Source organism: Gadus macrocephalus, chromosome 2 (assembly GCF_031168955.1).
Source record: "Gadus macrocephalus chromosome 2, ASM3116895v1".
NCBI classification, from domain to species: domain Eukaryota; kingdom Metazoa; phylum Chordata; class Actinopteri; order Gadiformes; family Gadidae; genus Gadus; species Gadus macrocephalus.
In genome coordinates this window covers 11,548,726-11,576,677 of record NC_082383.1, presented here as the reverse complement: position 1 = coordinate 11,576,677, position 27,952 = coordinate 11,548,726, and the positions used below count along the sequence as shown (strand labels likewise).

At 42.1% G+C, this 27,952-nt stretch overlaps 4 protein-coding genes across 8 annotated transcripts; 3 read left to right on the top strand and 1 right to left on the bottom strand.

The window, feature by feature from the left end:
- Positions 1-289: 289 nt before the first annotated feature.
- On the top strand, positions 290-6,742 carry slc25a19 (solute carrier family 25 member 19). 3 transcript variants are annotated; one of them, XM_060041445.1, is made up of 8 exons: positions 290-429; positions 765-906; positions 1,513-1,668; positions 2,666-2,836; positions 3,062-3,242; positions 3,599-3,729; positions 5,817-5,947; positions 6,056-6,742. In XM_060041445.1, exons 2-8 carry the CDS (start codon positions 775-777, stop codon positions 6,324-6,326), a joined length of 1,173 nt encoding a protein of 390 aa, XP_059897428.1. In that variant the 5' UTR covers positions 290-429; positions 765-774; the 3' UTR covers positions 6,327-6,742. The 3 variants fall into 3 exon arrangements, with proteins under 3 accessions (XP_059897428.1, XP_059897436.1, XP_059897443.1); XM_060041453.1 differs by having other exon boundaries at positions 5,817-6,275; XM_060041460.1 differs by lacking the exons at positions 290-429; positions 765-906; positions 1,513-1,668 and adding an exon at positions 1,677-2,277.
- Positions 6,640-12,662, top strand: mif4gdb (MIF4G domain containing b). 2 transcript variants are annotated; one of them, XM_060041533.1, is made up of 7 exons: positions 6,652-6,756; positions 7,234-7,275; positions 7,698-7,815; positions 8,027-8,136; positions 8,475-8,630; positions 8,801-8,893; positions 11,139-12,662. In XM_060041533.1, exons 3-7 carry the CDS (start codon positions 7,734-7,736, stop codon positions 11,364-11,366), a joined length of 669 nt encoding a protein of 222 aa, XP_059897516.1. In that variant the 5' UTR covers positions 6,652-6,756; positions 7,234-7,275; positions 7,698-7,733; the 3' UTR covers positions 11,367-12,662. The 2 variants fall into 2 exon arrangements, with proteins under 2 accessions (XP_059897521.1, XP_059897516.1); XM_060041538.1 differs by lacking the exon at positions 7,234-7,275 and having other exon boundaries at positions 6,640-6,756.
- A 482-nt stretch (positions 12,663-13,144) lies between these two features.
- mrps7 (mitochondrial ribosomal protein S7) lies at positions 13,145-15,206 on the bottom strand. Its single transcript, XM_060041519.1, has 5 exons — positions 15,058-15,206; positions 14,476-14,667; positions 14,162-14,225; positions 13,892-14,059; positions 13,145-13,595 (listed from the first exon to the last, which is right to left on the bottom strand). Exons 1-5 carry the CDS (start codon positions 15,099-15,101, stop codon positions 13,374-13,376), a joined length of 690 nt encoding a protein of 229 aa, XP_059897502.1. The 5' UTR covers positions 15,102-15,206; the 3' UTR covers positions 13,145-13,373.
- A 40-nt stretch (positions 15,207-15,246) lies between these two features.
- Positions 15,247-27,939, top strand: gga3b (golgi associated, gamma adaptin ear containing, ARF binding protein 3b). Of its 2 annotated transcripts, none has more exons than XM_060041328.1 (17): positions 15,247-15,386; positions 15,967-16,051; positions 16,143-16,218; positions 16,323-16,421; positions 17,423-17,546; positions 18,398-18,501; positions 19,825-19,905; positions 20,244-20,381; positions 21,319-21,400; positions 22,031-22,156; positions 22,423-22,716; positions 23,537-23,619; positions 24,487-24,728; positions 24,999-25,264; positions 25,360-25,529; positions 25,851-25,961; positions 26,473-27,939. In XM_060041328.1, exons 1-17 carry the CDS (start codon positions 15,347-15,349, stop codon positions 26,581-26,583), a joined length of 2,232 nt encoding a protein of 743 aa, XP_059897311.1. In that variant the 5' UTR covers positions 15,247-15,346; the 3' UTR covers positions 26,584-27,939. The 2 variants fall into 2 exon arrangements, with proteins under 2 accessions (XP_059897311.1, XP_059897302.1); XM_060041319.1 differs by having other exon boundaries at positions 22,399-22,716.
- Positions 27,940-27,952: the final 13 nt, after the last annotated feature.

Sequence of the window (27,952 nt, the reverse complement as noted above, 5' to 3'; positions counted from 1 at the left end):
CAATCCATTGACTCCTCACGTCAGCTTGGCTCGGAAAGCCATGGAAACGTAATACCCCTTTGGATTTGGCTGATACTGTACAGTGAGAGACACAGCAGTGCTCGTCGTAGGTTTCTCCTGCCTATAAAAAGGAACCGTTTTTAAAAATGTTTGCAGCCTTGATTCATGTCTAAAGTGTATCAACGTCAGCTGGCTAGCGCGATAAACACACAGACCGGAACCGGCCGAGCTGTATTATTTGAAACAGGAAGTACGTCACACAGTTTAGTGCATACACCGTATTGTAGGATATTATGGGTGGGTTTTACTTTGAAAGGATATACCCGGAAGTCGGATTTGGGCGTGATGTGTTTGATAGCTTCGTAAACGCTGGTTCCTCTGATCGACCTTGCTTTTAATAAGAAAGTTTCATTATGGATTGTGTCTAAAGTGAGTTACTTCATGCATGTGCTTCTGGAGTATAGTGTCTAAATATCATGACCGTTGTCATGGTACCCATTTAGCTTTGTCACTCGTGGCTTTTTCAAGGTCCGCCGGTTAAACGGTCCACGATTCAACCTTGTGTCAGTTCTCTGTTTACCGAGTTAAATAATTTGAATGTGAACCAAACTATTTCACATTACAAAATATTACATCTTCGGACAATAATAGCTTTCCCAATGAAAGCTTGCCTATTGTAGAAGATAGCATTACATTGAATTTCGAGCCCCTGGTTTTTTATTACCTGTATGTCTCACTTTAGGGTTCTTCTAACGTGGAGTCAGTCGTGGAGGGATGGTTGGTTTTGACCCTGGGGCCCCTGGCGTCGTCCTGTCTCCAGAAGAGGCAGCGCTAGCTGGGTCTGGTGCTGGGATGGTCACTCGAGCGCTCATCAACCCGCTGGATGTCGTCAAAATTAGGTTTCAGGTAAATGGAAGGCTTCACCTGTTAAAGCATTAAAACACATATTTTGATTTCCAAAACGGTGTCTGTCAAGGTGTCATTTATCGTCGTTTAAATGAAAACCTGCCAACCTTGACTCATTCCAGTAAGGTCATTTTCCATTGAATAATAGCCTATCATCTGATCTTATTAGGCAATAATAATTGATAAGGCAATAAATTAATTTATAAACTGCTACGTCAAGAGATATGGACATCATCTGTAAGCGACTAACTACAAAGACAATAGCCTGTATTTATGATGATGACGACATAACAATCGATAGTTACGCAACGCAAGATGGAAATAAAATGAAAAAAATAAAAACAAAAGCATTAATAACATCTCTTGTTTTATTACTCATTGTGTACACACAGTATAATGCGTCATATACTCAATTGGCCGCCTTCATGATGACTATTGTTGGCTCTTGCAATACACATGCATGTCAAATGTAACACTCCATCATCCTACATCTGGAGGACATTAATGATGATATTTTTCCACCTCCATAATCCAAAAGTGTTATGAACATGTTGTCACCTGTTTGCTATTTCCCATCATGTGGTTGCCTTTTTTCTCTGCCCGCAGCTCCAGATAGAACGTGTGTCTTACCTGCATCCTGAGGGGAAGTACAGGGGCCTGCTGCAGGCCTCTCGCTGCATCCTGAGAGAGGAAGGCCTCCCGGCTTTCTGGAAAGGACACTTCCCCGCCCAGCTCCTCTCTGTCTGCTTTGGGGCTGTTCAGGTTGTGTGTGTGTGTGTGTCTGTGTGTGTGTGTTAATGCTATGGCATTGTATTATTTATCCTATCACACATATATTTAGATATAAAGATTTATATTTAGGGCATGATATTTTATTTATATTTAGGCCACATTTGTCAGAAGAAAGGAATTATATATCGCTGTTGGTACAGTAAAGATGTTCGTTGAACCAAGTGTAAAGCACTAACAATTGTTAGGTTAACCCATTCCCCTTGTAAGATAGCTACTATAAGATGCTACACAATGCTACGTTTTTAACGACGCAAGGACCTACAACATACAATAAGTGCCTACATTGAGTACCAGGACGTACAACATACAATAAGTGCGTAAGATGGGTGTGGGGGGTAAGGGGGAGGCTATGCAGAGTCTAGGGGAAGTCACTGAGCAAGTGAGTCCTGTTCGTAAGCTGATGAGCGCTTTACCAACCTGACATCGGCACGGAGCTCGATCCACCACTGCGGTGCAAAAGAGCTGTGACTTCAATGATCGACCTTTGCTGGCTCTTAGCGATGGCGGTACCAGGTGTCCAGCTGAGGTAGTTGAGCGGAGCGCTCCAGCTGGGGTATGGGGTCTGACCAACGCTTGGAGGTAGGCAGGGGCAGTTCCATTGGCCGCCTTGTAGGCCATCTTGAATCTGATTCGAGCTAATACAGGGAGCCAATGGAGATCACGGAAAAGGGGGGTCACATGGAAGAATTTTGTCGAGGCGGGAGATGACGATATACAGTATATGCAGGGATAGTCTGGTGGTTAGGGTGTAATACTCCCAGCCAAAAGGTTCTGTAGGTAGTTCAGTAGGTATCCTCGATCAAGCTGCTTAACCCTTGCCTGCATGTATTTGAATCTTTTCTTATTTGTTATGCTATAAAATCAGTCACAAAAAGTAAATAACTTAAACAATCCCAATATACCTTACATTTCCTTCGTACCCTAGTATTACTCACAAATACAAATACAATTTGTCTATCCCTCACAGTTTGCAACCTTTGAGTTCCTCACTGAAGCGGTGCACAAGTCTACGCCGTACGACAGCCAGACGGCAGGGATTCACTTAATCTGTGGCGGTCTGTCGGCCTGCTCTGCCACGCTGGTCTGCCAGCCCCTGGACACCCTGAGGACACGCTTCGCTGCCCAGGGAGAGCCCAAGGTGGGACAGATCCATGATTTGAGTGGGTAAAATAGTGACCATCCCTAACATGACCCTGATGGTGTTGAAAACTCTTTTTGTAAAGGTAGTGGTGCTTCTAGGGTTGGGTATTACTACCAATGCCAGTTCATGGGTATATGCTTCTTAATACTTTGAATGTAACGGAACCCAGGCCTAGCTGCTATACAGGTGCTTACTGCTATGAACTCCCTCTCCTTGCCTCAGGTGTACCATAATCTGCGACATGCCGTGTCCACCATGTATCGCACCAGCGGTCCGCTGTCGTTCTACCGGGGCCTGGCTCCCACGTTGGTGGCCATCTTCCCCTACGCCGGGCTACAGTTTTTCTTCTACAGACTCTTCGGTCAGCTTTTGTCGAAGAACTCAGAGGCCGGGAATTCAGGCGGTAAGTGGTGGCTAATAAACAGTTTAACAAAATAATCCAAATGTTTATTGCCAGGTTTGCATATTTGAGGATAATTCAAGATACATCTTAACTGGATATTAAATAAAGTTATTAAATATGTATATTATTAATTTTGTATTAAAAATGTCATGTATTAGTGTATAGACATAAGGTGGTATAACTGGTAATAACTTTATTGTGTGTGTGTGTGTGTGTGTGTGTGTGTGTGTGTGTGTGTGTGTGTGTGTGTGTGTGTGTGTGTGTGTGTGTGTGTGTGTGTGTGTGTGTGTGTGTGTGTGTGTGTGTGTGTGTGTGTGTTATTGAAGCCTTGTCGTAATGGTATTTGTCCATCACAGGGAATTTGAGAAGCCTTCTGTGTGGCAGCGCTGCTGGCGTGCTCAGCAAGACCATGACGTACCCCTTTGACCTCTTCAAGAAGAGACTACAGGTTGGGGGCTTTGAGGAGGCCAGAGTACAATTTGGAGAGGTGAGCATGACGGCTACACTTCAAATGTTCAAATGTTCTACATATCTTTTTTTTACACTAATAAAGATGCAATGCGCTTCACTTGAAAATCATACTTAATTAAATTGAAGAATTTAAATGAAGTTAAAAAATTAAGACATTTAAAGTGTTAATGTGGCAAAATTAAAAAGGAACATCGGATCTGAAAATATTTAAATAGGGTGTGTGTGTGTGTTAGGGTTGTATGGTATAAACGGTATAGAAAGTACACCGGTAGACAATGTTTTGTGTAACGTGTTATAAAGTAAGTTATGTTACTGCGTTAAAACAGTAACATAACTACTTTTTCATGTATAAAGTAAATTTACGCGCAACTACTGAAAATATGTTGAAGAAACGTAGTTCCTTTTTTCAATTCAGCGCAAGGTTTCTTTTCCCAGGGACAGATTTGACAGCGATACTGCATTTTCCAAAGGCAGTATGCTATTGCGCAAGCACGCAGGTGCGCTTGCTGTGTGTCTGCGTGCTTGCGCAATAGTCCCTTCACGGGCTCTCATTCCACACCGTAAGAGACAGATGCTGGTAGCGTGAAGCTGTCTCTGCATCTCAGACATCGCTTCCGCAGGCATTTTCCAAAGCCAGTCCTTATGAAAAGAAAAAGAAAAAGCCAGCGGTGGAACGAGATAACAAACGCCGTCACTGTTAACCTGTGTCAGGACTCAGGACATGGTTCCCTTTCAAAATTGTTGATCGAAAGGGCTTTATAGAGATGGTCAAAACACTCGATACCAGGTACGTGTTACCTGCCCGCACGCACACACTTCAGCCCAATTGAGATGCCAAAATTATACTGCAAGGTCCGCGAGCAAGTGGGGAAAGAAATCCATACTATTAAATATTTGTGTTTTGCAGAGACGGAATTCACTTGAGAAAAGATTTAGCATTTTTTCTATGCAGTTTTGTTGCCTAACCAGTATTTTACCCCTTCAGAAGCATTTATATCGAAATTAGAAGATAAAATTAACATACCGTGATATAATACCGTTACCGTCTATGCCTCAAATCATACCGTGATATACATTTCAGGGTTTCCCCCAGCACTATCTTGTTAAGGCGGCCGCCTTAACAAGACTAGGGCCCCGCCTTGACTACCAATGTATTGAAAAAAAAAAAAAAAGTAAAAAAAAATAAAATAAATCGTAATACTCAGGTAATACTGTTTACAACATTAGTCGTGCCAATAAAGTTTTTTGAGTGTAATTGAGACGGGGATATCTGGTGGTTGAATATATTGTTGCATAGTCTATCATAGTCACCTGTCAATCTACCACCAGTGACGTGCGGTGAGGTCAGTGAGTGGGTTGGCACTGAGTTCTGAAAGCCAGATTTCTCTAAACCTATATATTGTTAAATCAAAAACAATAAACAACAAACAGGCACGCATGGCCGATTTCAAATAAGTTCCTCCCTTTCACTCACTCACTCACACACACACACACACACACACACACACACACACACACACACACACACACACACACACACACACACACACACACACACACACACACACACACACACACACACACACACACACACACACACACAGACGGGACGTATATGAAATGTCACGACGGTGACTTCAGGTTTGCCCGTAGCCTACTGTAGTTTGGACTAAATGATTAAACATCGCATCCATCGACTTAACGGACCCCTCCCTCACACCGAGGGCCGAAAAATCTGCATGTTTGCACAACATTTGTACCTACTGTTGTTTATTTATATGGAAATAAACAGTTGTTTATTTCATTCATGCGTACTGGCATCTTTGAGCAAAATACCCCCAAAATTTTTCAACAACACCACCGACTGCTTACCACCTTGACTGAGACATTTACTGGGGGAAACACTGCATTTTAGTCCATACTGTGTGTGTGTGTGTGTGTGTGTGTGTGTGTGTGTGTGTGTGTGTGTGTGTGTGTGTGTGTGTGTGTGTGTGTGTGTGTGTGTGTGTGTGTGTGTGTGTGTGTGTGTGTGTGTGTGTGTGTGTCATTGCTCTTGGACAAGACGTTCAAACCCTTCACACATCTCTTCTTTGATTGGTTCAGATTCGGCATTACCGGGGCATCGTAGACTGTATGGTACAGATAGGCAAAGAGGAAGGCCTCCGCGGGTTCTTCAAAGGCCTGTCGCCCAGCCTGGTGAAGGCTGCCTTCTCCACTGGCTTCACCTTCTTCTGGTACGAGTTGTTCCTCAATGCCATGAAAAACCTCAAGGAGAAGCAGAGGACTGAATAACTCATCACAAGACATTATTATCTCATGCTGGTATGTGCACATGTCCACAGGCATTGGTACAGGAGGAAAAGCAAAGATGGCCCAAAACACGCACAAAGGAACATAGAACTTGGCTTCTTCTATGTTTGCACTGAGGACACCCTCCGTGGGTTTTTATGGGGGTCAGCTGTATATGTTTTTTTTATATATATTTATTTTTGTGTTTACATATTAACAGGGAACTGTAAGCCGTTGCTTCTCATTGTAGAGCCAATTATATTTATAACTCTATATTTTACCAAGGGCTTTCGATCATTATTCATTATAAATATACATATTTAGAACCAATCTTGTCTTTTAAGTGTTTCATATATATATATATATATATATATATATATCCCTTGCCAAAGCCAATGCACTTTTCAAAGACCTTGGCATGCTTTCAATATCGTGTCAAGTAATGTTTGGGTGTTAAATGGGAATTACACAAACACAGAAGTAATCATGTTTGTTCATTTCTATTGCTTTTTTATTTTTCTTTAATCATTTTGTGTTGGTGGGGAGGTAATTCAACTATCAATAGCTCTCAAAAGCTGAGCTTTAACCTAGACGTTTTTATATAATTAACTATTATAATAAACGATTGATAAGTGGAAATAGATGCGCATGCGCACATGGAAAGAAAACAGGAACTGGTTATCCAGGGCAGATGTGTTCGTTCTTATACGAGGTTAACTGCTATAAAATATTTCATTGTGTCCCGGCTTGAAATGTGAGTAATCTCTTGATGCTTTTAAGTTCCCCTTCCTTTGGGTTATATATGTTGCGTTTCTTAATATACTAATTTTAGCGAACTTTTACTTGTATATCAAACTAACACATTCAACACTATTACATTCAAACATAATGACCAGACGCTAACCAAACGGTAACCTAATGGTTCGGTATTCAAACACAATGCCAGTGGGAAGAATGGAGAAGATAATACATTTGAATTATATAAATAACTTTGACTCAATGTAAACAACCAATATGATCTCAAGAATTCCATGAGAGTAGTATTACGACTAGCATCGTTAGCCGACAATGCTAACGTTTAATAATTAAGTTAACAAATATTGAGCATTTTCGCTCCAACTCACATTTAGTGTTTACTTAAGTAGATCACCATGGAATATGCAAGTACTTTTTTTTAGAAATCTCCTGAATGTGAATATACAAGAAGATTGACGGTCCTCTTCGTTTTCAGATTGGAAATCGAAGTGAGTGATGGTTTATATATTCACCCATGGTACGTGATGAAAACCGTAAATATCTGATCTCGGATACAGAGGTTCTTGGCAAATACATCTCAAATGACTGAACAATTCGAAGTCGGGTCAACAGCATTTGCTATAATAAATATGCAACGACTAGTTCAGCTAACCTACTCTATGGGCGGTTCACTTTAGTTCACTCACTTTAATCCCTTTCGTTCCCAAATGGATGCACCGGGGATAACTGCTACATTGATGCCAACACATTTTTGTGGTTATTGGTGTGTGTGTGTGTGTGTGTGTGTGTGTGTGTGTGTGTGTGTGTGTGTGTGTGTGTGTGTGTGTGTGTGTGTGTGTGTGTGTGTGTGTGTGTGTGTGTGTGTGTGTGTGAGAGAGAGAAATGTATTTTCTCAGGGAGATTGTTCATAGGTCTAAAAAGCAATGAATTGTTTTATAGCGTGAGATATCTGGATTGTAAGTTGATACCAAAAAAATGGAAATGTCCGCCAAAGAAGACTACAAGATCCAGTCGTTTGACCCTGAAACTCAGAACCTTCTGAAAACAGCTCTCAAAGGTACTGCTATTATGTACTGTCAGCAATGAAAGTTCAATGTTTACTTTAATACTCAACCATACTGAAAATAGTTTAGCACTTTTTAAAATGTATTTCTCTATTTTCTCTTGGCGTTTAGTTTTTTATTAAATTGTATGAAGAAATCTGAAAAGTAAGCTGCTTTGGAAAGAAGTTTCTAAGTGTCTAAATGATAGGAAACGTAATTTTTCAGAACCAAGTTCAGTGGACCTGGAGAAGGTAGCTGATGTTATCGTGGAGCAATCTCTGAAGGATCAGGTGTTCAGCAAAGAAGCGGGCCGCATCTGCTACACCATTGTACAGGTCCATCCTTTTGTTTATATGGCAGTAATGGCAAGTGTAAAGCACTTATGGAACAGAGTAAAAGCTAATATGTTGGACGATGGTTAATATATTGTTTAGTTTTAGAAGATGCTTTTTTTTTCCAAAGTGATGCAGCTTATTTAAGGAGAACTTACGGGGGTTCGACAGTGAATTCAATCAATATTTTGTTATCACCCAATCTCTTTAAAACAGGGTGGTAAGAACTTCGGCCACATGGAGTTTAACATTGAAGAAACCTCCCAAGCACTATGACTCTTTACACAAAGGACGCTACTATGACTGACTTGTCCCTCTCCGTCCTCCCTCCGTCTATCCAGGCAGAGGCCAAGCAGAGTAACGGCAGCGTGTTCAGGAGACGGCTTCTAACACGCCTCCAGCAGGAGTTCAAGGTACGAGAGGAGACCAGAGCACACTCGCTGCAGGAGTGGGTGTGCTATGTCACCTTCATCTGCAACATCTTTGACTACCTCAAGGTACGGGCCATTTTGATGGCGCTATTTTACTGTCTTATCTTATCTATTCCCTTGGTCTAACCTATCCTTTGTGAACAGCTGAACATGCTTAGAAGGCACTGGTGCCTCCTGTGTTGAGAGTCAGACTGTTGTTCTCCTTGCCTGATAGCATTTGATTGTGTGTCCTTCAGGTGAACAACATGCCCATGGTGGCTCTGGTGCATCCTGTGTACGACTGTCTCCTGAGGCTGGCCCAGCCTGATGCCCTGCTGAACGAGGAGGAGGTCAGTGTTCTTGCTCAGCTTTGGGTGTCATAGAAGTGGAGTCGGTCCCCTGTTGTCTATATTTGGGAATTCCAGCTTGAGAGATGAAAGTCCTCCATTATTTTGAGACTATGTGCAAAGTTGCACAAACAAAGAAGTTAGGGATGCGAAGATTCCACTTTCTCTGATATGAGTTCTTAATGATACCATTACAGTTTAAAAACATGCTATCGCCATGGTTACGGCCCACGGCAACTTTGTGATACTTTTTTTAGACCGTCGTTATATATGAGGGTTATAATTAGCGATATTGTATATGAAATGTGCCACACACCGTAGCGTTATATTATAGGGGTCTGGAAATCCTGACCCTCGGACAAGGGTATTAAATAAATCGCTGCGCAGACGGAGCTTCACCATAGACACACAGTGTTATACTATATGTGTCCGGGAACCCTAACCCTCGTACGCAGGTATAAAACAAATCGCTGCCCATACGGCGCTTCACCTTCCGCACACACTGAGTGTTGTACTATACAGGTGAAACTCGAAAATTGGAATATGTCATTCAACTTAAAAGGTGAAACTAATATATTATATAGACTCATTACATGCAAAGTGAGATATTTCAAGCCTTTATTTGTTATTATGGCTTACAGCTTATGAAAACCCCAAATTCAAAATTAGAATATTGTGAAAAGGTTAAATATTGTAGGCTCAAAGTGTCACACTCTAATCAGCTAATTAATCCGAAACACCGGCAAAGGGTTCCTGAGCCTTTAAATGGTCTCTCAGTCTGGTTCAGTAGAATTCACACTCATTGGGAAGACTGCTGACCGGACAGATGTGCAGAAAATCATCATTGACAACCTCCACACGGAGGTAAAGGCCTCAAAAATAAATGGCAAAAGAAGTTGGATGTTCTCAAAGTGCTGTATCAAAGCACATTAATAGAAAGTTAAATGGAAGAGAAAAGTTTGGAAGAAAAAGGTGCACAAGCAGCAGGGATGGCCGCCCCCTTCAGAGGATTGTCAGGAAAAGGCCAATCAAAGGTGTGGGGGAGTCATCAAGAGCCACCACACAAAGACGGATCCTGGACATGGGCTTCAAATGTTGTATTCCTTTTGTCAAGCCACTCCTGAACAACAAACACTGTCAGAAGCGTCTTACTTGGGCCGACTGGTCTGTTGCTCAGAGGTCCAACGTCCTCTTTGCTGATAGTTTTCTGATTCTCATTTGGGAACTAAGGTCCCAGATCCTGGAGGAAGAATGGAGAGGCAAACAATCCAAGATGATTGAAGTCCAGTGTGAAGTTCCCACAGTCTTTGTTGATTTGGGGAGCCATGACATCTGAAGGTGTTGGTCCACTGTGCTTTATTAAGTCGAAATTCAACGCAGCTGTCTCCCAGGCCATTTAAGAGCACTTCATGCTTCCTTCAGCAGATAAGCTTTATGGAAATGCTGACTTAATTTTCCAGCAGGACTAGGCATCTGCCCACACTGCCAAAAGTAACAAAACCTGGTTCAATGACCATGGGATTTCTGTGCTTGATTGGCCAGCAAACTCGCCCGACCTTGCCAAGAGAAAGATGAGACATGAGACCGAGCAATGAAGAATCCTTTTCTTCCATAACACCTCAGCAGTGCCAGAGGCTGATAGCATCAATGCCACGCCGCATTGAGGCTGTAATTCATGCAAATGGGGCCCAAACCAGTACATATGCATGATTACACTTTTCAGGGGGCCGACATTTCTGTATTTAAAATCCTATATCCTATATGGTATACTAAACGTTTACGCCACAGTCAACTGCTACCCAGACAGAGCTCCACACAAATGTCCACACAAACCCTGCCGCTGGTGCCCCTTTATTGAATGCCAACGATCATATAGGACAAATGACCCTGTTTTTGGTTCACTGGCTCTTCAATGTAAAGTGGTATGGGAGAAGTTTTACAAGTAGGAATATATTAGACCAGTATCGGGTCAGAGTACTGGTATCGGTGCATCCCTAAACTATGTGATGCATTTACTTGGGTCTTAATCTATAAACCCAAAATACTTTTGATTCCTTTAGATAAACTACGCTCTGTCCAGTTGTTTTTTGCTTGTTACTTCTTTCTGGATTTGCAGATTGAGGGGTATTTTGCCCTCCAATCTCTTTTTGTGCCCCTAAATGTTGAGACTCAGGAGGACAGCGCTCTGGAGAAAAACAAAAGTCTGCCTGGAGCCCATTCCTGTCTGTTCCTGTGTTCCCCTCCCCAGGTGGACTGCCTGGTACTGCAGCTGCACCGCATCGGGGACCAGCTGGAACAGGTGAATGGCCCGCGCATGGACGAGCTCTTCTTCCTGCTGAGGGACGGCTTCCTGCTGCAGGAGTCCATCGGCTCCATGGCCCGCCTGCTCCTGCTGGAGATGCTGGAGTTCAGGGCGGGCGGCTGGAAGCTCAGCAGCACGGCCAACAAGTACTACTACAGCGAGCTGAGCGACTGAGGCGCCAGTGGGCCAAGAGTGCCCCATTCAGCCAGCCAATGCTAGATTTGCAGCCACTCTGCGCCACGGCTAATGGAGAGAGAAACACGAGAGGACCAGAGACTTCCTCGCTCTTGATGACATTTAAAGCAGAGACACAAATGTTGAGAGTAGGATATAGAGAGTAAGACTTCTTCCACAGCTCCCTTTCCTTAGTCCATGCTGTTTGGGACAAATCTAATTTGATTGACAGCTACTCATTCTGTTAAATCAGATAGATTGCCGAATTAGGAGTTACGAGTGCGGATGTAATGAGGTAGTGAATCACGATATTTTGAAGGTATCACATGAAGGTATGGATTCCAGAGAAAATGCATTTCTTGAAAGCTGGTTCTATCTTGTTCGCAGTCCAGTCTTGGTGAACATTCTGATTTTTCACCTCCTTATCTAATATATTTTAATTCCTTAAATAGCTTTGATAGACATTCCAGGCAGCTAAATCAGAATGGGCTGGCTATATATATATATAAAAAAAATCATTATAACATTATTTAGATCACTATCAATCAGAGTTGAGCATATGTCCTGGTTACTTTAAGTTACTAGCTAGATCTTATGTTATTGCAGCTTTAAAGGTTTGTGTTTGGTGGAACCTGTCTTAGTTTCCATTGAACAATGATAATTTACTAAAGTTACAGATGTGCTAGATAGCTTTCAAAAGGAGATCTGTGTGTAGTAAGTTTTTACATTTTCCTTGAAACCACATACCTTTGTTACAATAGCAAATGCCTGAAAGATTTTTTATCTACTGTTTTAAGTTATTGATTGTACAGAATTTCTAATCAAAACCAGCGGGAAATCTAGCGAGATGTCCTTATTAGCATTATTTTGGTTATAGATTATCAGGGTTCATATTTGTCCTGTCAAATCAAAGTGCCAACGTGATCTACACAAATGCATTCAATGCAGACAATTATATTTATTTAGGTGTCCATAACTTATCAAGAGAATACAAAAATCCTAATGAAATAGCTATAGTATTTTCTTGATATCTCACTTGCTCACTTACATTTTTTATTTTACTTCATTGGTATTGCTATCAGAAGTGATAAAATGATACATTTTAACAATGAATGAGACAAGTCTTTTGCAGCTGGGTCTACAACTGTTGTCTTTGTTAGGTGACAGCTTCTTCAGTGACCAAAGTGAACAATCAGACCAGTAACCAGCTACATTTTGGGTTAGAACCATTGAAAACAGGGATCACTAATAAGTGAACAATGTTTTATTTAATAAAACATTTTTTTAGATGTGTAATTGAGTTTTTGAATACAATTTGTTCAATTTGAGGATTAGCTTCAGTCAAAACTTTAGGGGTTAGGAAACCCTATTAAATGATTTACAATAATACCTTAGCATTAACGCATGGTGGACACAAGTTGATCTGTTATTAACATGTCAATTATACTAGGCCACTAACTAAATGAATGCTAAGTTTATTGATGTACCCTTATTGTAGAACTTAGTTACTGAATCATTTATTTATTAACGACTTCCCTAAAAGTTCATGGCCTTGTCTTTACCTTATTCAGGTTTCACAGCCAGTCATTGGATTTGTTTGTTTTAGAAGGGGAAGACTATTGGTGGACACAAATTGATCTGTCATTAACAAGCCATACTTATCATTAACGTTGCAATATTCTTCCAGGATTGATGAGAGCCAAAGTAGAATTTCCACACTGCTGTATCCATTTATCAATTAGTAGTATGTATGAAATGTTATCAATACACGATGGGCATTGTATAATTGTCACTGCAAGTTTATACATCATACACACGCAATACAAAAAAGTGTCTAAATACAGTTGGGCTTACGATGATGAATGATGTACAATTGAATTGTGGGTACTCCACCACCCAGAATGGATTCCACTGCACCCGGGGCAGGGGTACAGTCAGTGTGTTTCAAGTCCAGTGGAGTTTGTCTTGTTTTAAACCCACACTTATAGCGGGGGCGCTCTAAACTGACTACCACCAGCGGTAGTGGGCATAGGCTCTGTTGGATTCTGCCATCTTGTGTAGCTCGTGTTTCTTCTTAATTACGTTGCCCTCCTTCACAAAGGCCGCCAGAAGTTCCTGGGAAAGTTTTTCATAGAGATGCGTGCGCCTGTGTCTGTTCTCCCTGCACTCTGTGATAATCCACTTCATAGCCAGGAAGCGCCGGCGATTGTCAGTAAGAGGGATGGGAACCTGGATGGGTAAAATTCAAAACATTTAGGTTAATGACACACTCCTGCATGGTGATGGTACCTAATATCTGACTGCATTCAAAACATGTTATGATCATACTTCTATAAACGAAAAATAATTAAATGTTTAACAAAAAAAACAAGGAATTATACAAAGACACGCATTGCATCTCATAAATCTGAAACATTTATGCCTAGACCTCGTCTTTTGTATCATTTTTACTAGGTGCCTGACCCCATTTCACTGTACAGAATGAAAAATACACATTTGATCAGAAAACAGTGAATCTCACTGACCTGGTAGAACTTGCCTCCCTTCTGTATGCTGGCCAGCCCAATGACGGGCTTACAGTTGTCAAGGGCCTGGTGGAAGATGGTGTACGGATTACACTCAATGTCCTCTCTTTTCCCCTGGGGCGCCTTGTGGTACTTCTCCACCTGTTTCCTCTTCACGTGCTCCAGTGTCTGTATTGGGGTCATGGGTGGGCAGGTCAGGTGGTTAGTATAGGTAATGTCAACTAATACAGCACACCGAAGAGATCTATGAGTGTATAGCTTCTTACTTACATCCGTCATGATGTTTTTGGCCAAAACCTTGTCTCCACCTTTCATTATCATGTTGATGAATTTACTGCAGGGAAAGAAAAAGAACGGTGGGTGTGCAACCTTGAATATTGGAATAAACATTGATTACACCTGCAAACACTGTGCTTGAGCCATGTGACCTGCTGACTGTATGGCAAGGTTGTCAGCCTGTTATGTCCAGATGTATTTGCTAAGGTATTCAGCTTGAATAACAAACATCCACAATTTCCAAATAACTTGACAGGAGCATGAAAATACTTTTTCTGGACTGTATAATTTAGCAGCCTGTGTGTTACCTTAATACTGGGTCACAGAAAACCGAACTAGTAATCCCACTGGTGGCTGCTTTTATGGGTCTAAGCTCCTTTAGCTCGCGCTGCTGCTTCTCTTCAGTGGTCAGCTCTGTATCTGGAACGCTGTAAGCCTCCCTCTGAATCTCCGGCTCCAGGTAGTACGGGTTGTACCTGCTCCATCTCACCAAGATCACCCTGCAGGGGTTTCGTTGTGTAGGAAAGGACCAGATGAGGGGAAATAGTGTAACTTTGGATCTCAATATTTTTAAGAAAACTGTACACGTGATCTAATGTATGTGAGTAGTTGACAGTCTATTAAATCCAACTGCCATAACGTACAGTTCGCATTGCTATAAAGTAACTGGTTCGGTACTGTTGTTGATACCGTACAAATTCACTAAAACGGTAACCTTGCATTTAAGAAAGCACAATGTCATTCAAATTTAAATATTGCAAGCTAAAGAACTAAGTAGGCCCGTGCATCTACAGTAAGTGTTTCTCGCATTCCATCGTTTATTTTACAGTACAATGCCAAATATATAAAAGAGGTTATAATATATACATAAAATACATTAAAACCATTACCTTGGCGTCCAAGGTTTCAATAAACCTGTGATGGAGGCAGCCATCTTGAAAATGTGACAGTATTACAAGGACCCTCCTTTAGGTCCTCTATAAGATGCCATCCGATAAAGCAGATAATAATACAACCAACATGCATTATGTGCAGTATATTTAATAGGAGGAACTGTTTTTTATTCAATTAAATATATATATATATATTTATGGTTACCCACATATTGAGTAATACATCAACATATTTTTTACTCTCGCATACACGTCATCGGTGACATCACGGCTTGTTTTCAGTGCTATGGCGTACCAGGAAGGGGACTCGCTGGAGTCTTGGCTCAGTGAGTGATTAATTCAATTTTTTCAATGAATAGATGCACATATTTAACTGAATGTATGTTGCTTGTTGGTGTTGTAGTTCACAATAAGCTTGCCTTTACTTAAACGGTCATGCAGTTCCCAATGCTAAAGGTAAAAGAGATAAGTTATTCTTGTAGTCATGAGCAGGAAAAGGGTGGAGAGCTTCAAACTGAATGTTGCCACATAATGATTATAAACATTTAATAATTAAATGTTCTCGGTTGTGATTTTAGAGATAATAAACTACACTTCATACTTTAGTTTATAAAAGCACATTCGTGGACAGAGCGTTCGACATGTTTGTCATGTTGTGGTTGCTGATCGAGTTGCATTGCTAGTGTGAAGCAGGAATGAGAGCAATATAACGTTAGGTGTATAAATGTCGAATAATTAGTGTCATTCTCATTCTCATTGATGGCCAAATGCAACACAGGCAATGTGTTAAAATCGGAGGATTGGCTTATGTTAGATTGTGACACTGCATTTCTCTGGGGGTGGCAATGCATGTAACCTACTGACCCCACAACTTTCCCACAAATTATAATTTTGTCCGAATCGTAGATAAGGCCACCCACCCCACCAACAGACAAGAGGACTGGGAGTATATCATAGGCTTCTGTGACCAGATAAACAAGGAGCTTGAAGGGTTTGTATATCAATATTATTATCAATTATAACCATGTTTTAAAAACATACAGGGTAGGCTTAATAATAAATAATCTCTATTTCTCTCACAGTCCCCAGATTGCAGTGAAATTGCTCATCCACAAAATCCATTCTCCGCAAGAATGGGAAGCTTCGCAGGGACTGACAGTAAGACATGCCTCATTACTGTTAATAGGGTGATCTATTACCTTAAATCAACAATGGTTTCCTTCACCCATACGAGCATCTCCTCAGCTCTGTCTTTTGTTCAGGTGTTGGAGGCATGTATGAAGAACTGCGGGAGAAGATTTCATAACGAAGTTGGAAAATACAGATTCCTTAATGAACTGATTAAACTTGTTTCCCCAAAGGTGAGGCCCTTCTATTTACTATTTGGTGGTTTAGCAGATTATTTTATTCAAAAGGACTTATAATTGATTTAAATTGAAGGGCAACCAAACCACAACACCAAACCCCTACACACATGTACATTGGTTTGCATTTGACAACTGCAGGTTAAACACATGCTTTTGCGTGCATAACTCCTTGTTGCATAACACCATTTTGAAAAGGCCAGGGAGTTTGGTTCTCCTTTAGTCTTATTTTAGGTGCATCATTACTGACCACGAAGGGGTAGGCATCTTGCTCAGGGATGCCAACATGTTAGCTGTGGACATTGGGGTTCAACCCCAGGACATTTCCCCAGAGAGTCAGACACCCAAACCACCTTCTGTACTCTGTTGTCCTGCCAGTCTTTATATGTTACATAGCGAGTCTCATGGTCTAAGATGAAAGGTCACCACCTTGTCTCTGGTTATTATCTGCTACCTGCCTCTTGCAAAACTGCCATTGTCTGTTGTCAGAGGTAATGTGACCAATGACAACAGGAGGTGGTCATCGATGTCTTTCCGAGTGGAACCCTAAATAATAAGTAATTGCCTTTTGCAGTGTTGGCACTGCAAAACCCTAAAAGTACACATCATACAATCATTTGAAATACATGAGTTCACAGCTGCAGTCGTATATAGATTATTATTTTTTTTATTATTATTTAGTTACAAACTAGAGTGACATCGGCCGCACATCCCGCCTCTTGCGAACTTAGACCCTACGTCATATCATGACCTTTGCAATCCCAGCCCCCTAAACTCCCCGTTGATTCTACTGATGTTGGAACAACATTGATGTCTGCATATAAAGCATTAAGTGTGAATCACCCTAAGGGTCGAAGCTCCTGATCTACAAACTGCGGAGGACATGTGTGAAAACGGCTTATGATTATGCATGTAGACCGTCAGAAGATTGTTTCCTTTGGTCAGGATCAGGTGTATGATGACATGAACCTCTTGTTTAATATCTTGTTTTTACACAGTACATGGGCGACAACGTGTCAGAGAAGGTAAAGGCGAAGACCATCGAGATGCTATACAGCTGGACTGTGGCCTTCCCGGGCGAGGCCAAGATCAGTGAGGCGTATGACACTCTGAGGAGACAGGGTAAGTGATGAGCTAGTCTCGCAGTGCCAGCTTTTCCATATGAGGTGTCTTGGACTCAGCGTTGTTTCTCTGTGTCAAGGCCTGATTACTTATCGCGGACCGTACGCATTATAATAACAGACCTGTGGTAAAACAACCGTAATTCAAAATGTGATTTAACTTACAATTGCTCAGTGGATAAAGCTATACCGTTGGATGGAATAAACCCATGGATGTAAATATACTAACAAACCTGATCCACGCGTGTTGTGCCGGAACTACGTCTACATTTCGATGAATGACAAGGGTTCCAGCCAATGAGAATCGTGACTTGAGTCCCTTCAAGATGCTGCACGGCTAAACCTGCTTTGTATCAGACATTCAGGACGAGTCACATGGGGATATAGTGCTAATTAACGGAAGAGGCTGAAACTAGAGATGAGCTATGATTGCAATACGGCCGCCACACTCCTGGTCATCTCTGTGTTCCTATGATTGGCTGTCTGATTGGTTGTATGATTGTGTGATGCTCTTAGGAAGATAATGGTGATGCATTTGATCCCATATCATTCACAGTTCGAACTATGATTTGAACCTACCGTGGTCCAATCGGCAAACATATACCTATTATCTCTCGGGTTTAATTCAAATTCTAACAAGTATTTGGCTATGTTATATTTAAAGAGTAGGTATGAATTGTTTGTTTCATTCAGTGTTTTATGTTTCCGTATTTCTTTCTTATGTTAAGGATATTATTGGTAAGTACTGTTTTTTGACTGGTGGCAGACTTTGGCAGTAGGTCCTTCGAAAGATGTCAAACTTATTCCGGGCAGCAGACCCTGTGACAACACCCACGCCTTCTTGTTCTCCAGGCCTGGTGACCGCTGATCCGAAGCTCCCTTTAGACAAGACTCTGATCCCCTCCCCGCCGACCCGTCCCAAGAACCCAGTGTTTGAAAATGAGGATATGGGCAAGGTGAGAACACACTCACTCACACAGCTGTGCCAGGACTTTTCATCAGGGTGGACTTTCGCGAAGTAGGGTTGGCCCCTATTGTTTCGATTCAATGTCTTTGATTCTGATTTAGGCAGTACTGCAATCTTCCGAAAATTAAACAACACTTGATTTCAACACAGATCAGACGATTAATGGCAAACCATAATAGGCTACATTGATAAATAGATGATACTTTATTCATCCCCGGGGGGAATTTAAGGCACAAAATGCATGCATGCATGTGATTTTAACATCGAACATACAGACTTGTCAAATAGCTAGTCAAGACCATGGAGAAGAGAACCATAAAAAGTATTTATATGGTATATACTTATTTAGTATATGCTACACGTGAACCTCCTAAAATGGCGCAATTTGATTGGTTCGCTTTCTCGGGATATTGGGTAATATCCCATGCTTGAGATCACTAGCTCGGGATATTGTTTTCAGCGTGTGACGGTCTCGTCACGCTAATAAAAACAAATAAGCTGCTAATATAAACAAATGAATCCCAGCAAAAAGTGTTGCCAGCCTGCCAGCCAGCCAGCCAGCCAGACAGCCAGACAGCCAGACAGACAGCCAGACAGCCAGCCAGACAGCCAGACAGACAGACAGACAGACAGACAGACTCGGCATCAATCAATAAAAGAAATGTCTCAACATTACTTGTGGTTGGAAATTAATCTCCTACCTGTCGTAGTCCAATGTGCTCTTGGCTCACACGTTGCCCAGACGTGGACGTCTAGGCTAGGCACTGTATATCCTTAGTATTTCTCTGCATAAATTCCCTCCGTAAATTCTCGCTTGTGACAAAGAAGTGCCAAATGGCAAAGACAAGAAGTTCTCATTGAGGATCGCAGGCTCGTATGAATTCTCCCCGTGGTGGAAAAGATGCGCTCTGCTGTGCATGAGGTTGTGGTTCTGGCGTTATCGTGACTCTCAACAGCTTGTTCACACCCGGGAAAATGTCTCGTTGACAGCTGTCCATCACCTCGATCAGGGACACGGTTTTGTACGACATTATTACTTCCGGTTTTTTTTGTTCTTTGAATTTTAAGTTAATGCCGGGCACTTCTGATAGGGTATTAAATCATAGTGGCATTGGCCCTCATGTGGCTACATGATTTGCATTAAAAAAAAAGGCATTATTTTGTTAGAAACCCCCCCCCAAAAAGATACACAGATGCAATTAGAACAAATACTTAACTATTATATCATCTGTTTTGTGTTTACTGTGTGTGTGTGTGTGTGTGTGTGTGTGTGTGTGTGTGTGTGTGTGTGTGTGTGTACACGCATCTGCAGCTGCTTGCAGAGCTTCTTCGGAGCAAAAACCCAGAAGACCTACAGGAGGCAAACCGGTTGATCAAGAGCATGGTGAAAGAGGTGTGTAATCCCAGCTTGGTCACATGACCGAACACCGTTGTTTAACTATCGAACATGTGCGATGTAATGTCTGCAAGTTAAGCATATATTATTGCAGTTTAATTTATACACACATTCAAACAAAACATGCCATCGAAAAATAAGCAAAACTGCACCTTTATAATGTTGAATGTTAATGAATTGTCTCTCTGGGTGAGCTTGCTGGACTGTATTTCTTAATTGGAATACATGTTGATACAGGTTTGAGGCAAAGTTTTTGTTACTGGTTATATTTTTTTGCGAAAAAACCATCTGGTTATTCTCGAATGTCATTTGTAATGTTTGTTTCCGGGCGCCAGGATGATGCCCGGGTGCAGAAGGTGACGAAGCGCGTCCACACGCTGGAGGAGGTCAGCATAAACGTCAAGCTGCTGGCAGAGATGCTATCCCACTACGACCAGGAGCACTCCACCGACTCAGACAGGGAGATCATCAAGGTACGCACACACACAATATCCTTGTCGTTTATCTGCATTTCAATGTGTGTACAGGGCGTCTTTGCAATATATCGTGCTAGATGCTTATTCATTTAGGTCTGTTCTGGTTTTTCGTTAATTGTCCGTAAAATGTTAATAACATTTCGGTAAATGTTTTGCTGAATAGCTGTTGAATTTTCACTCAACTTTAAAGGTCCCATGGCATGCTACTTTATGGATGCTTTTATGTAGGTGTTAGTGGGCCCCTAATACAGTATTTGAAGACGTTCAAGAAATTCAGCCTTGGTGCAGAATTACAGCCACTACGAGCCAGTCCAACAATGAGCTTTCCACAAACGTGATGTTTTTTAGAGACACGTCAAGCTGGAGGGTGGGGGTGTGGCCCTGAGCAGCTTGCGGCAACGGTACCATGCGCTAGTGTTTACAGTGGATGTATCGCAATAGCTCGGATTCATAATATCATCCGGAGGCGCAAGAATCGCGGGGAACAATCCCTTTATCCCCCATGTCACAGTTCAATCTGGACTTCATGGAGTCAACCCCAAAGTTCCGTTCCCCCAATTCCTCCTCAACCAAAACGTTTATCCAAATAACAAAGAATTGTGTACACACTTGCGTTACAGTGTGTGTATATTCACACACACACACATGTGGCGCTCGCACGGCCGTAGCTCATTATCTCATTGATGGGCCAAATTCTCTGGGCGGGCAAAGCAGAGAAAGGGGAGGTAACCTGGCCCCTTATGACGACATATGGGGCCAAATACCAAATCAGCGCGTCTGAGCATTCATTTTTCAAAGGCGGAGCAGGATACCTAGTGCTCATTTCACACCTTACGTCATTTCTAGCTACTGGGGGACAATAGACTCATATTGATGTTGCAAAACCTCATAAAGTGAAATTTCCATGCCATGGGACCTTTAACTTTGTGCCCAGGAACTCTACGAGCGCTGTGACAAGCTGAGGCGGGCTACCTTCAAAATGGCAACGGAAACGGAAGACAACGACATGAATTTGGGTGGGAAACCAACTTTTTTTGGGGGGGTTGTTTAGCGTGTTAAACAGCGTTTTCGTGTTCGGATTCGTGTGGACGCCAGATACGCAAACGATGACGTCATCGCCCCTCCCACCAGATGGGGAACGTTAGAGATCTGTCGAATTATGTTGTTTGATTTGATTTGTATTATTTTTGTGGCTTTAAATACAGCCCCTTGGTAAGTTTAATTACTAACTGTACATTAAATAGTATTTTCTGTTCAATCTAAAAGGTTTAAAAACTGCTTTGTCCGCCTCGTCTTCTTCTTTTGTTGGTGGAGAACCAGCGCCACACAATGGCCTTGAATATTTACCAGCGCGTTTCTACAACTAGATGCGTTTTCGCAATGAGTACGCCTCTATGGAGATATTCCTGAAACGCATCAAAGGAAAACGGAGGGGGAAATATAGTTTTTCTCCCGTGTGGACGGAGCCTCAGTATTAAACTTTGTGTCTACAGCGGCAATGCAATTGCTCACTAACTTAACACATTTAAATTGTAGATAATTGCAAGAATAATTGATAAAACTGCCATTTCAATTGGTAGTTGCCTGTATGATAATGATTTTACACTTTAACACTGTTCATTTTTAAATGTATGACCCATCTGCAGGGGAAATCCTGCAAGCTAGCGACGACCTGTCCAGAGTCATAAACTCTTACAGGAAGATTGTGGAGGGCCAGAGGGTCAACGGAGAGACTGAAGACATCAGACCTACCACTGGTAACAGACCAGAAGGTACGTCTAGCAAACACCATCTATATCCTCATAATGTTACCATATTTGTGAAGTACTTTCTTATTTTCATCCTCTCTCATTCTCTCGCTCCCAGTTTTTCTGCACTATATCGCTCTTCCAATTGTACTTCTCCACCAGCTTATAAGAGAACAAACCAAACGATTGTGAATTGGACAAAAAGGGCCATGTTTAGAAGCTTGTGTTCTCTTTGATGTACCAGGTCATGTTAATGAAAACCTTAGTCTGTCTTTCTGCGCCCCATTCAGAACCTGCAGGGGTCTGTGAGAACACCGGGACCCTGATAGACCTGGCTGGCCTCGACGATGAGCCCCCCGACCGTCAGCCTGCGCCGCTTCCCCCGCCCGTCGCCTACCCTGACTTGCCATCATCTGGTGGTCACATGACCTTCCCCATCCCCATCCCCGCCCTGCCCCCGCCTCCCAAGCCCCCGGGTTGCACCCACGATTCGCATGGCAACAGCCCCCGCCTCACGGCCACCAGCGGCGGCGGGAAAGCCTTGGCAGTGCTCTCCCTTCTGGACGACGAGCTGCTGTCGCTAGGTGGGGTTTCGGTTTCATTACTCATTCGTTGCTTACGATCACCCAGGTTTAGGAAGAGCTTGTTGTAGCTGTACGAAAAAAAATTATGACCACCTAAAGTTAAAGTGACCCCCTGTTTGAGAACGAATTTGAACACCATGAGGTTTTCTCTAGTTTTTTTAGTACTGTTTGAGTAAGCGATGTTGAACTTGAAACATGCCAGTCACTGTACATCAATGCTCCGAGAAGCTTTTACTATGTTGATGGTCATATGAGACCATGTCAATTTTTTTTGGCTCCTTTTTAAAGTAACCATATGTAGGATTTCTACATGCACAAACTGCTTTGAAATATAATTAAAAACAGGAAGTAATTTAACCCCAACTCTCTCCATTGCCTCCAATCTCCAAATGAGCCAATTTGGATAGGGAAATGGTAGAAAATTTATGTCCAGCGCGGATAATGCCATAAATATCTGATTTTATTGTCTCAACCCAAAGAGATCACACACCAGTGCTCTGAATCACCAGCTCAAACAGGCTGCCAATCACTTACCGGCCTAAGGGGTCAGTAATGATGAGGGATTTCTGATACTTACGCATAGTACCTTATAAGTTCAATTAATATTAGGAGAAATACTTTCTTCAATATATGGAAGTGGGGTTCCAGTGAGTGCTTCAGTTTTCGTCCAATAGCTCTTCCGTGCAACCAAGAATCTTTGTCATGGAGCAATTACTCCACTCTTAATTGTATGCGTTGATTGTTCTCTGCATCAATTGTAAGTCGCTTTGGATAAATGCATGGTCTGCAAAATGACTAAATGTAAATGGTGTTCCCTTAGGACTGAATGAGCCTGTTTCCCCTCAGAGTGACCCAGCAATGCATGCGCTCGGTCAGGGTATGGCCCCATGGAGCTCTGTTCAGGTGAGATGAGTGCTTGATACCAGTACCATGTTCCAGCATGGGACTGTGGCTTTTTATTTGTCTGTACAATTGTATTGTAGCCATCAACAGCTCTGCTTTACATCAGGTCCTTTATTTTTATTAGTACATTAAGACATTTTTAACAACGCTGGTCTTGCAACATTATTACACACTTGACACACATGCAGAACATCCAATAGTCGACCATTCGTCCGTTGAACATCCAATAATACTTTTTTTGTTAAAGGGCTGTGGTTTGTTGAATTGTTTAAAGGGACACTGTCTAATATTTTAAGTCATTTATTTCCTCAAATCAACGTATTCATTCATAAATAAGTCCTCATTGGTAAAATGATCTCTGCCGAAAATCTCACTTATCCTCCTGAGCGAAGAATAATTAATATGTAGTTACATAGGACGGGTAAGCTTCATGGAGGCTTCCATATTCTTCCGGTCTATGAACTGCCGAGAGGGACAAAAAGCACTACGTGGTACATGAAATGCAAACGCGTTTTCACTCTGAGCCAGTGTGAATGATGACTGAAATAATCCACTATCTTGCTCGAGGAATAATTACTCGTACATCATTAGCTTACACTAATGATTCAATGCAGTTTGAAATTTGTTTGAAATAACGTAGTATTGGATGTCATGACACATCTTCTTGGCACATACTGCCCACCGTAGTTTTTGAACAAGCGAGCACTATTAGTTTGAATGCAATATACAATTGTACCACTAGATGGGAGTAATTTTTACACAGTGTCCCTTTAAATAAGATGCACACTTTAAGATGTAACATCAAACCAAATTGTTAAATATATAATGTCAATCATTTTAAATGATGAACATAATGTCTCCTCCTAGCCACCAGAAGTGGGCGTAGACCTGTTGGGGAGCATCGCTCAACAAAACCCAGTCATGGTGCCGATGGGACCCCCCCCACACACTACCATCCCCAAACACTCTGTATACTGCCCACACACTACACACTTTGTACAGCCCACACAAACGACACACTCCATACAATCCACACACACCCCACACCCAACAAACACCCTGCAGGACCTCCAAGACATGGCCATGCTTGGCTTTGGAGAGAACAAGAGGTTAGTGCGTTACGTCAACAACTGCAACTCTCATTCAGTAATGACTGGATCACAGAATATTAGTTTTATTGAACATAGATCATTTTGAATTTTCCACAGTCTTCCATCCAAGATAGTGCCATCGGGAGGGGAATTCATTTTTTAATAATTAAAAGCCTCAGCCTTTTGGATAACATCATTTGGATATAGAAATCATTAAAAGATTTTGTAGGAATTGTTATTGTTTTCGATAGGTTTAACCTTAATGTGACCCATTTAATTAATTTTCAGCCTGGCTGGCCAGATTTTAGGCGCTAGCTTCGGGATGCCAACCGCTGTGTCCGGGCAAGTTAGCAACTCGTCCGCTATGGCCCAGGTCCTCCACCCCGGCTCCCCCGCCGTGTCCCAGTCCAAGGCCCAGAGCCTGGGCTCGGCCCCCGGGAGCCCGCTGTTCCACTCCATGTCCCCCGGCCATCCCCCCTTGTCTGCCAGCCCCTCCAGAGGGCCCGAAGTGTCCCTGGCCAGCGTCCACATCCCACTGGAGGCCATCAGACCCAGTAGGTACCTTTTTAAAAGAAGGAAGTGTGGGGGGGGGGGGGGGGATGGGGTGGTTCGTGAAGGAGGTGTGTGTGATTGTCTTGTCCGTCACTAGGTAAGGTGCTGCCCTTGACAGCCTACGATAAGGACGGCATGCGCGTGCTGCTGAACTTTGCAGCGGACGGCCCCCCGGGGAGACCTGATGTACTGGTAATGGTGGTGTCCATGTTGAACACAGCACCCGTGGCTGTCCAGAACATGGTACTGCAGGCGGCTGTTCCTAAGGTAACTCACGCACGCACGTATAAACTACTAACTACAGGATCATTAGAAGATGATTGTTTAAACTGTGCCGCACTGTTCACTCTGTATAGTATACAAGGAGTATAGTTTATGTTTGCAGTTTACAAATAATGGCTTGGATTTAAAGTTAGTTCACTCTTTGGAAACAGTGAGACGAAGTCTAGACAATATAACTGTGTTTTGTTAGGCCTTTCCCGATGCTGATATATAAAATCCAGTCTCCAGTACAGGATTTAAGTTGCATGTTGGACATAACTTGTTGGTGTTAGTCCAGTGTAAGGTGTATCAAAATCTGCTCCACAGTCCATGAAGGTGAAGCTGCAGCCTCCATCTGGAACAGAGCTGGCAGCTTTCAACCCCATCTTCCCCCCGGCCTCCATCACCCAGATCATGCTGCTAGCTAACCCAGCCAAGGTATGGGTACCCCTGCAGACAGTCTCTTAACGCTGCTAGCCAACCCAGCTAAGGTATGGGTCCCCCTGCAGACAGTCTCATAACGCTGCTAGCTAACCCAGCCAAGGTATGGGTCACCCTAAACATAGCCTGATTATGACTGTCAGAGTTACTAGAGGTGATAACGATGAAAAAAATCAAAGTAACTAATAGGTTCCAATAATGCTGAACACTAACATCGTTACTTTTTTTTTTACTTTTTCGTTACTTTATAAATGTGTATTGCCTTTGGGAAGATATTTATCCTGAATATTTAAAGGCGTTTCGGAGCCGATCACACACCCTTAATGGGTTTGGCCTGCATGATAAATAATCGCTGATGACATCAAGATAAAACTGCTGTCAGTCAATAGTTAAGTGTTTTCTTTACCCTCCTACAGTATAGCTGAAATAGTTTTTTTTTTCCGTTACTCTTTACTAGTAAAATGAAGGATGATGAGCCCCTCTTACAATGTCACCCATGTGTTCACAGGAGAAGGTGCGGCTGCGCTACAAGCTGGGCTTCACTCTGGGGGAGCACCAATGCAACGAGGCGGGAGAGATAGACCAGTTCCCCCCCACCGATACGTGGGGTCACCTATAGCATCCCCCTCTGGCCTATTCCTGCACACTGCTGGGCCGTACCATGTCGGGCACTACCAAGGGGGGTTTTCTGTTGTATGTATTACCAGGAGAATAAGAGGAAACCAAGAGATTCATAAGGAGATTTGCTGATACACACTGCTGTTTAGCTTATCATTCCTTATTATTTATTACTGTCATTATTTGATTAACAAGATGCTTTGCAGAGAGTGCGATCAAGTTTTAGATACTGTACATTGCTGTAAAAACCAAAGGGCTATGCTGGCCATCTTAATTTAATTTAATTTAAACAAAAAATATTTAGCTTTTTAACGCAACACATTGTTTCTCTTTGGCTCATATTGTCATTTGTAATGAATTTATTTCACAACAGGCCAACGTGTTGCATGCTATGCCCCCTTGCTTGCCTCATGTACAACTGCAGATTCCTGTACACGTTGCTTTTGAAACCTGCAATCAAGCAGTAGTGTTTTGGTTTGAGCCCGTTTTTAATCTGAAGTAAACATACACCCCGGCATAACTATTCAGGTTCCCTTTACAGACCTCTGAACTGTTACGAGGTTTACAGAGAAGTATCTGCAAACTGTCACGCAGACAAGCACTTTGAACACCTTCGGTTTAAGTTATAGATTTTTAAATATGAATGAGCAAGTAATGTATTATTTTTGAAGAGATGGAACAAATGTTGGGAACGATGAGGGTGGGACATTGGGCTGTATAGGGAAAAGCGTAATTTCTTGTTATTTTACGTGATGTTTTTTATTGGTGGATATCAAGTGTTTGAGCTGTTTTTGTATTTTAGAACTTGTTGCATCATTTTGACATTCTGAGATGTCTAATGATTATATTAAGGTTGTTGATGGATCTGCGGAATGCCTGAGAAATAAAACTCTAGCACTTTATTTCTGCATTTTTATTGTGCTCTCTTGAGTTGCGATGATGCACTATTGCTGTTTTATTACATTGAATTGTAATTATTTTTTGAAACCGTAATTGCAGTTATGTGCCCAGATATTTTTTAATTGTTTCTTTGTAATCAGTGTTGCTTAAACAGCCTTTGACAGGAATTTGATTTATCAAGTCCCCAAAATGTGTATTGTAAAATCTGGGCAACTGGTGTGGTCATGCCAACTACAACAGTATAATCATTATGGGATGTCCTACCTGGGCCTCCCTTAAAGCATTGTGGCTTCACTGGGAGTTGCTGACATTTTGTGGATTGGGTGTGTAGTGTAAATAGGTGTGAACATCTGTGCAAGTCAAGTGTCCATGTTAAGTGTGGAGAGACCAGTCTGTATATAATGTTTGTTTTAATTGTATGCAGCATGAGGAAATAAATATTACTTTCAATGGGTGAGTACTGTGTCTAC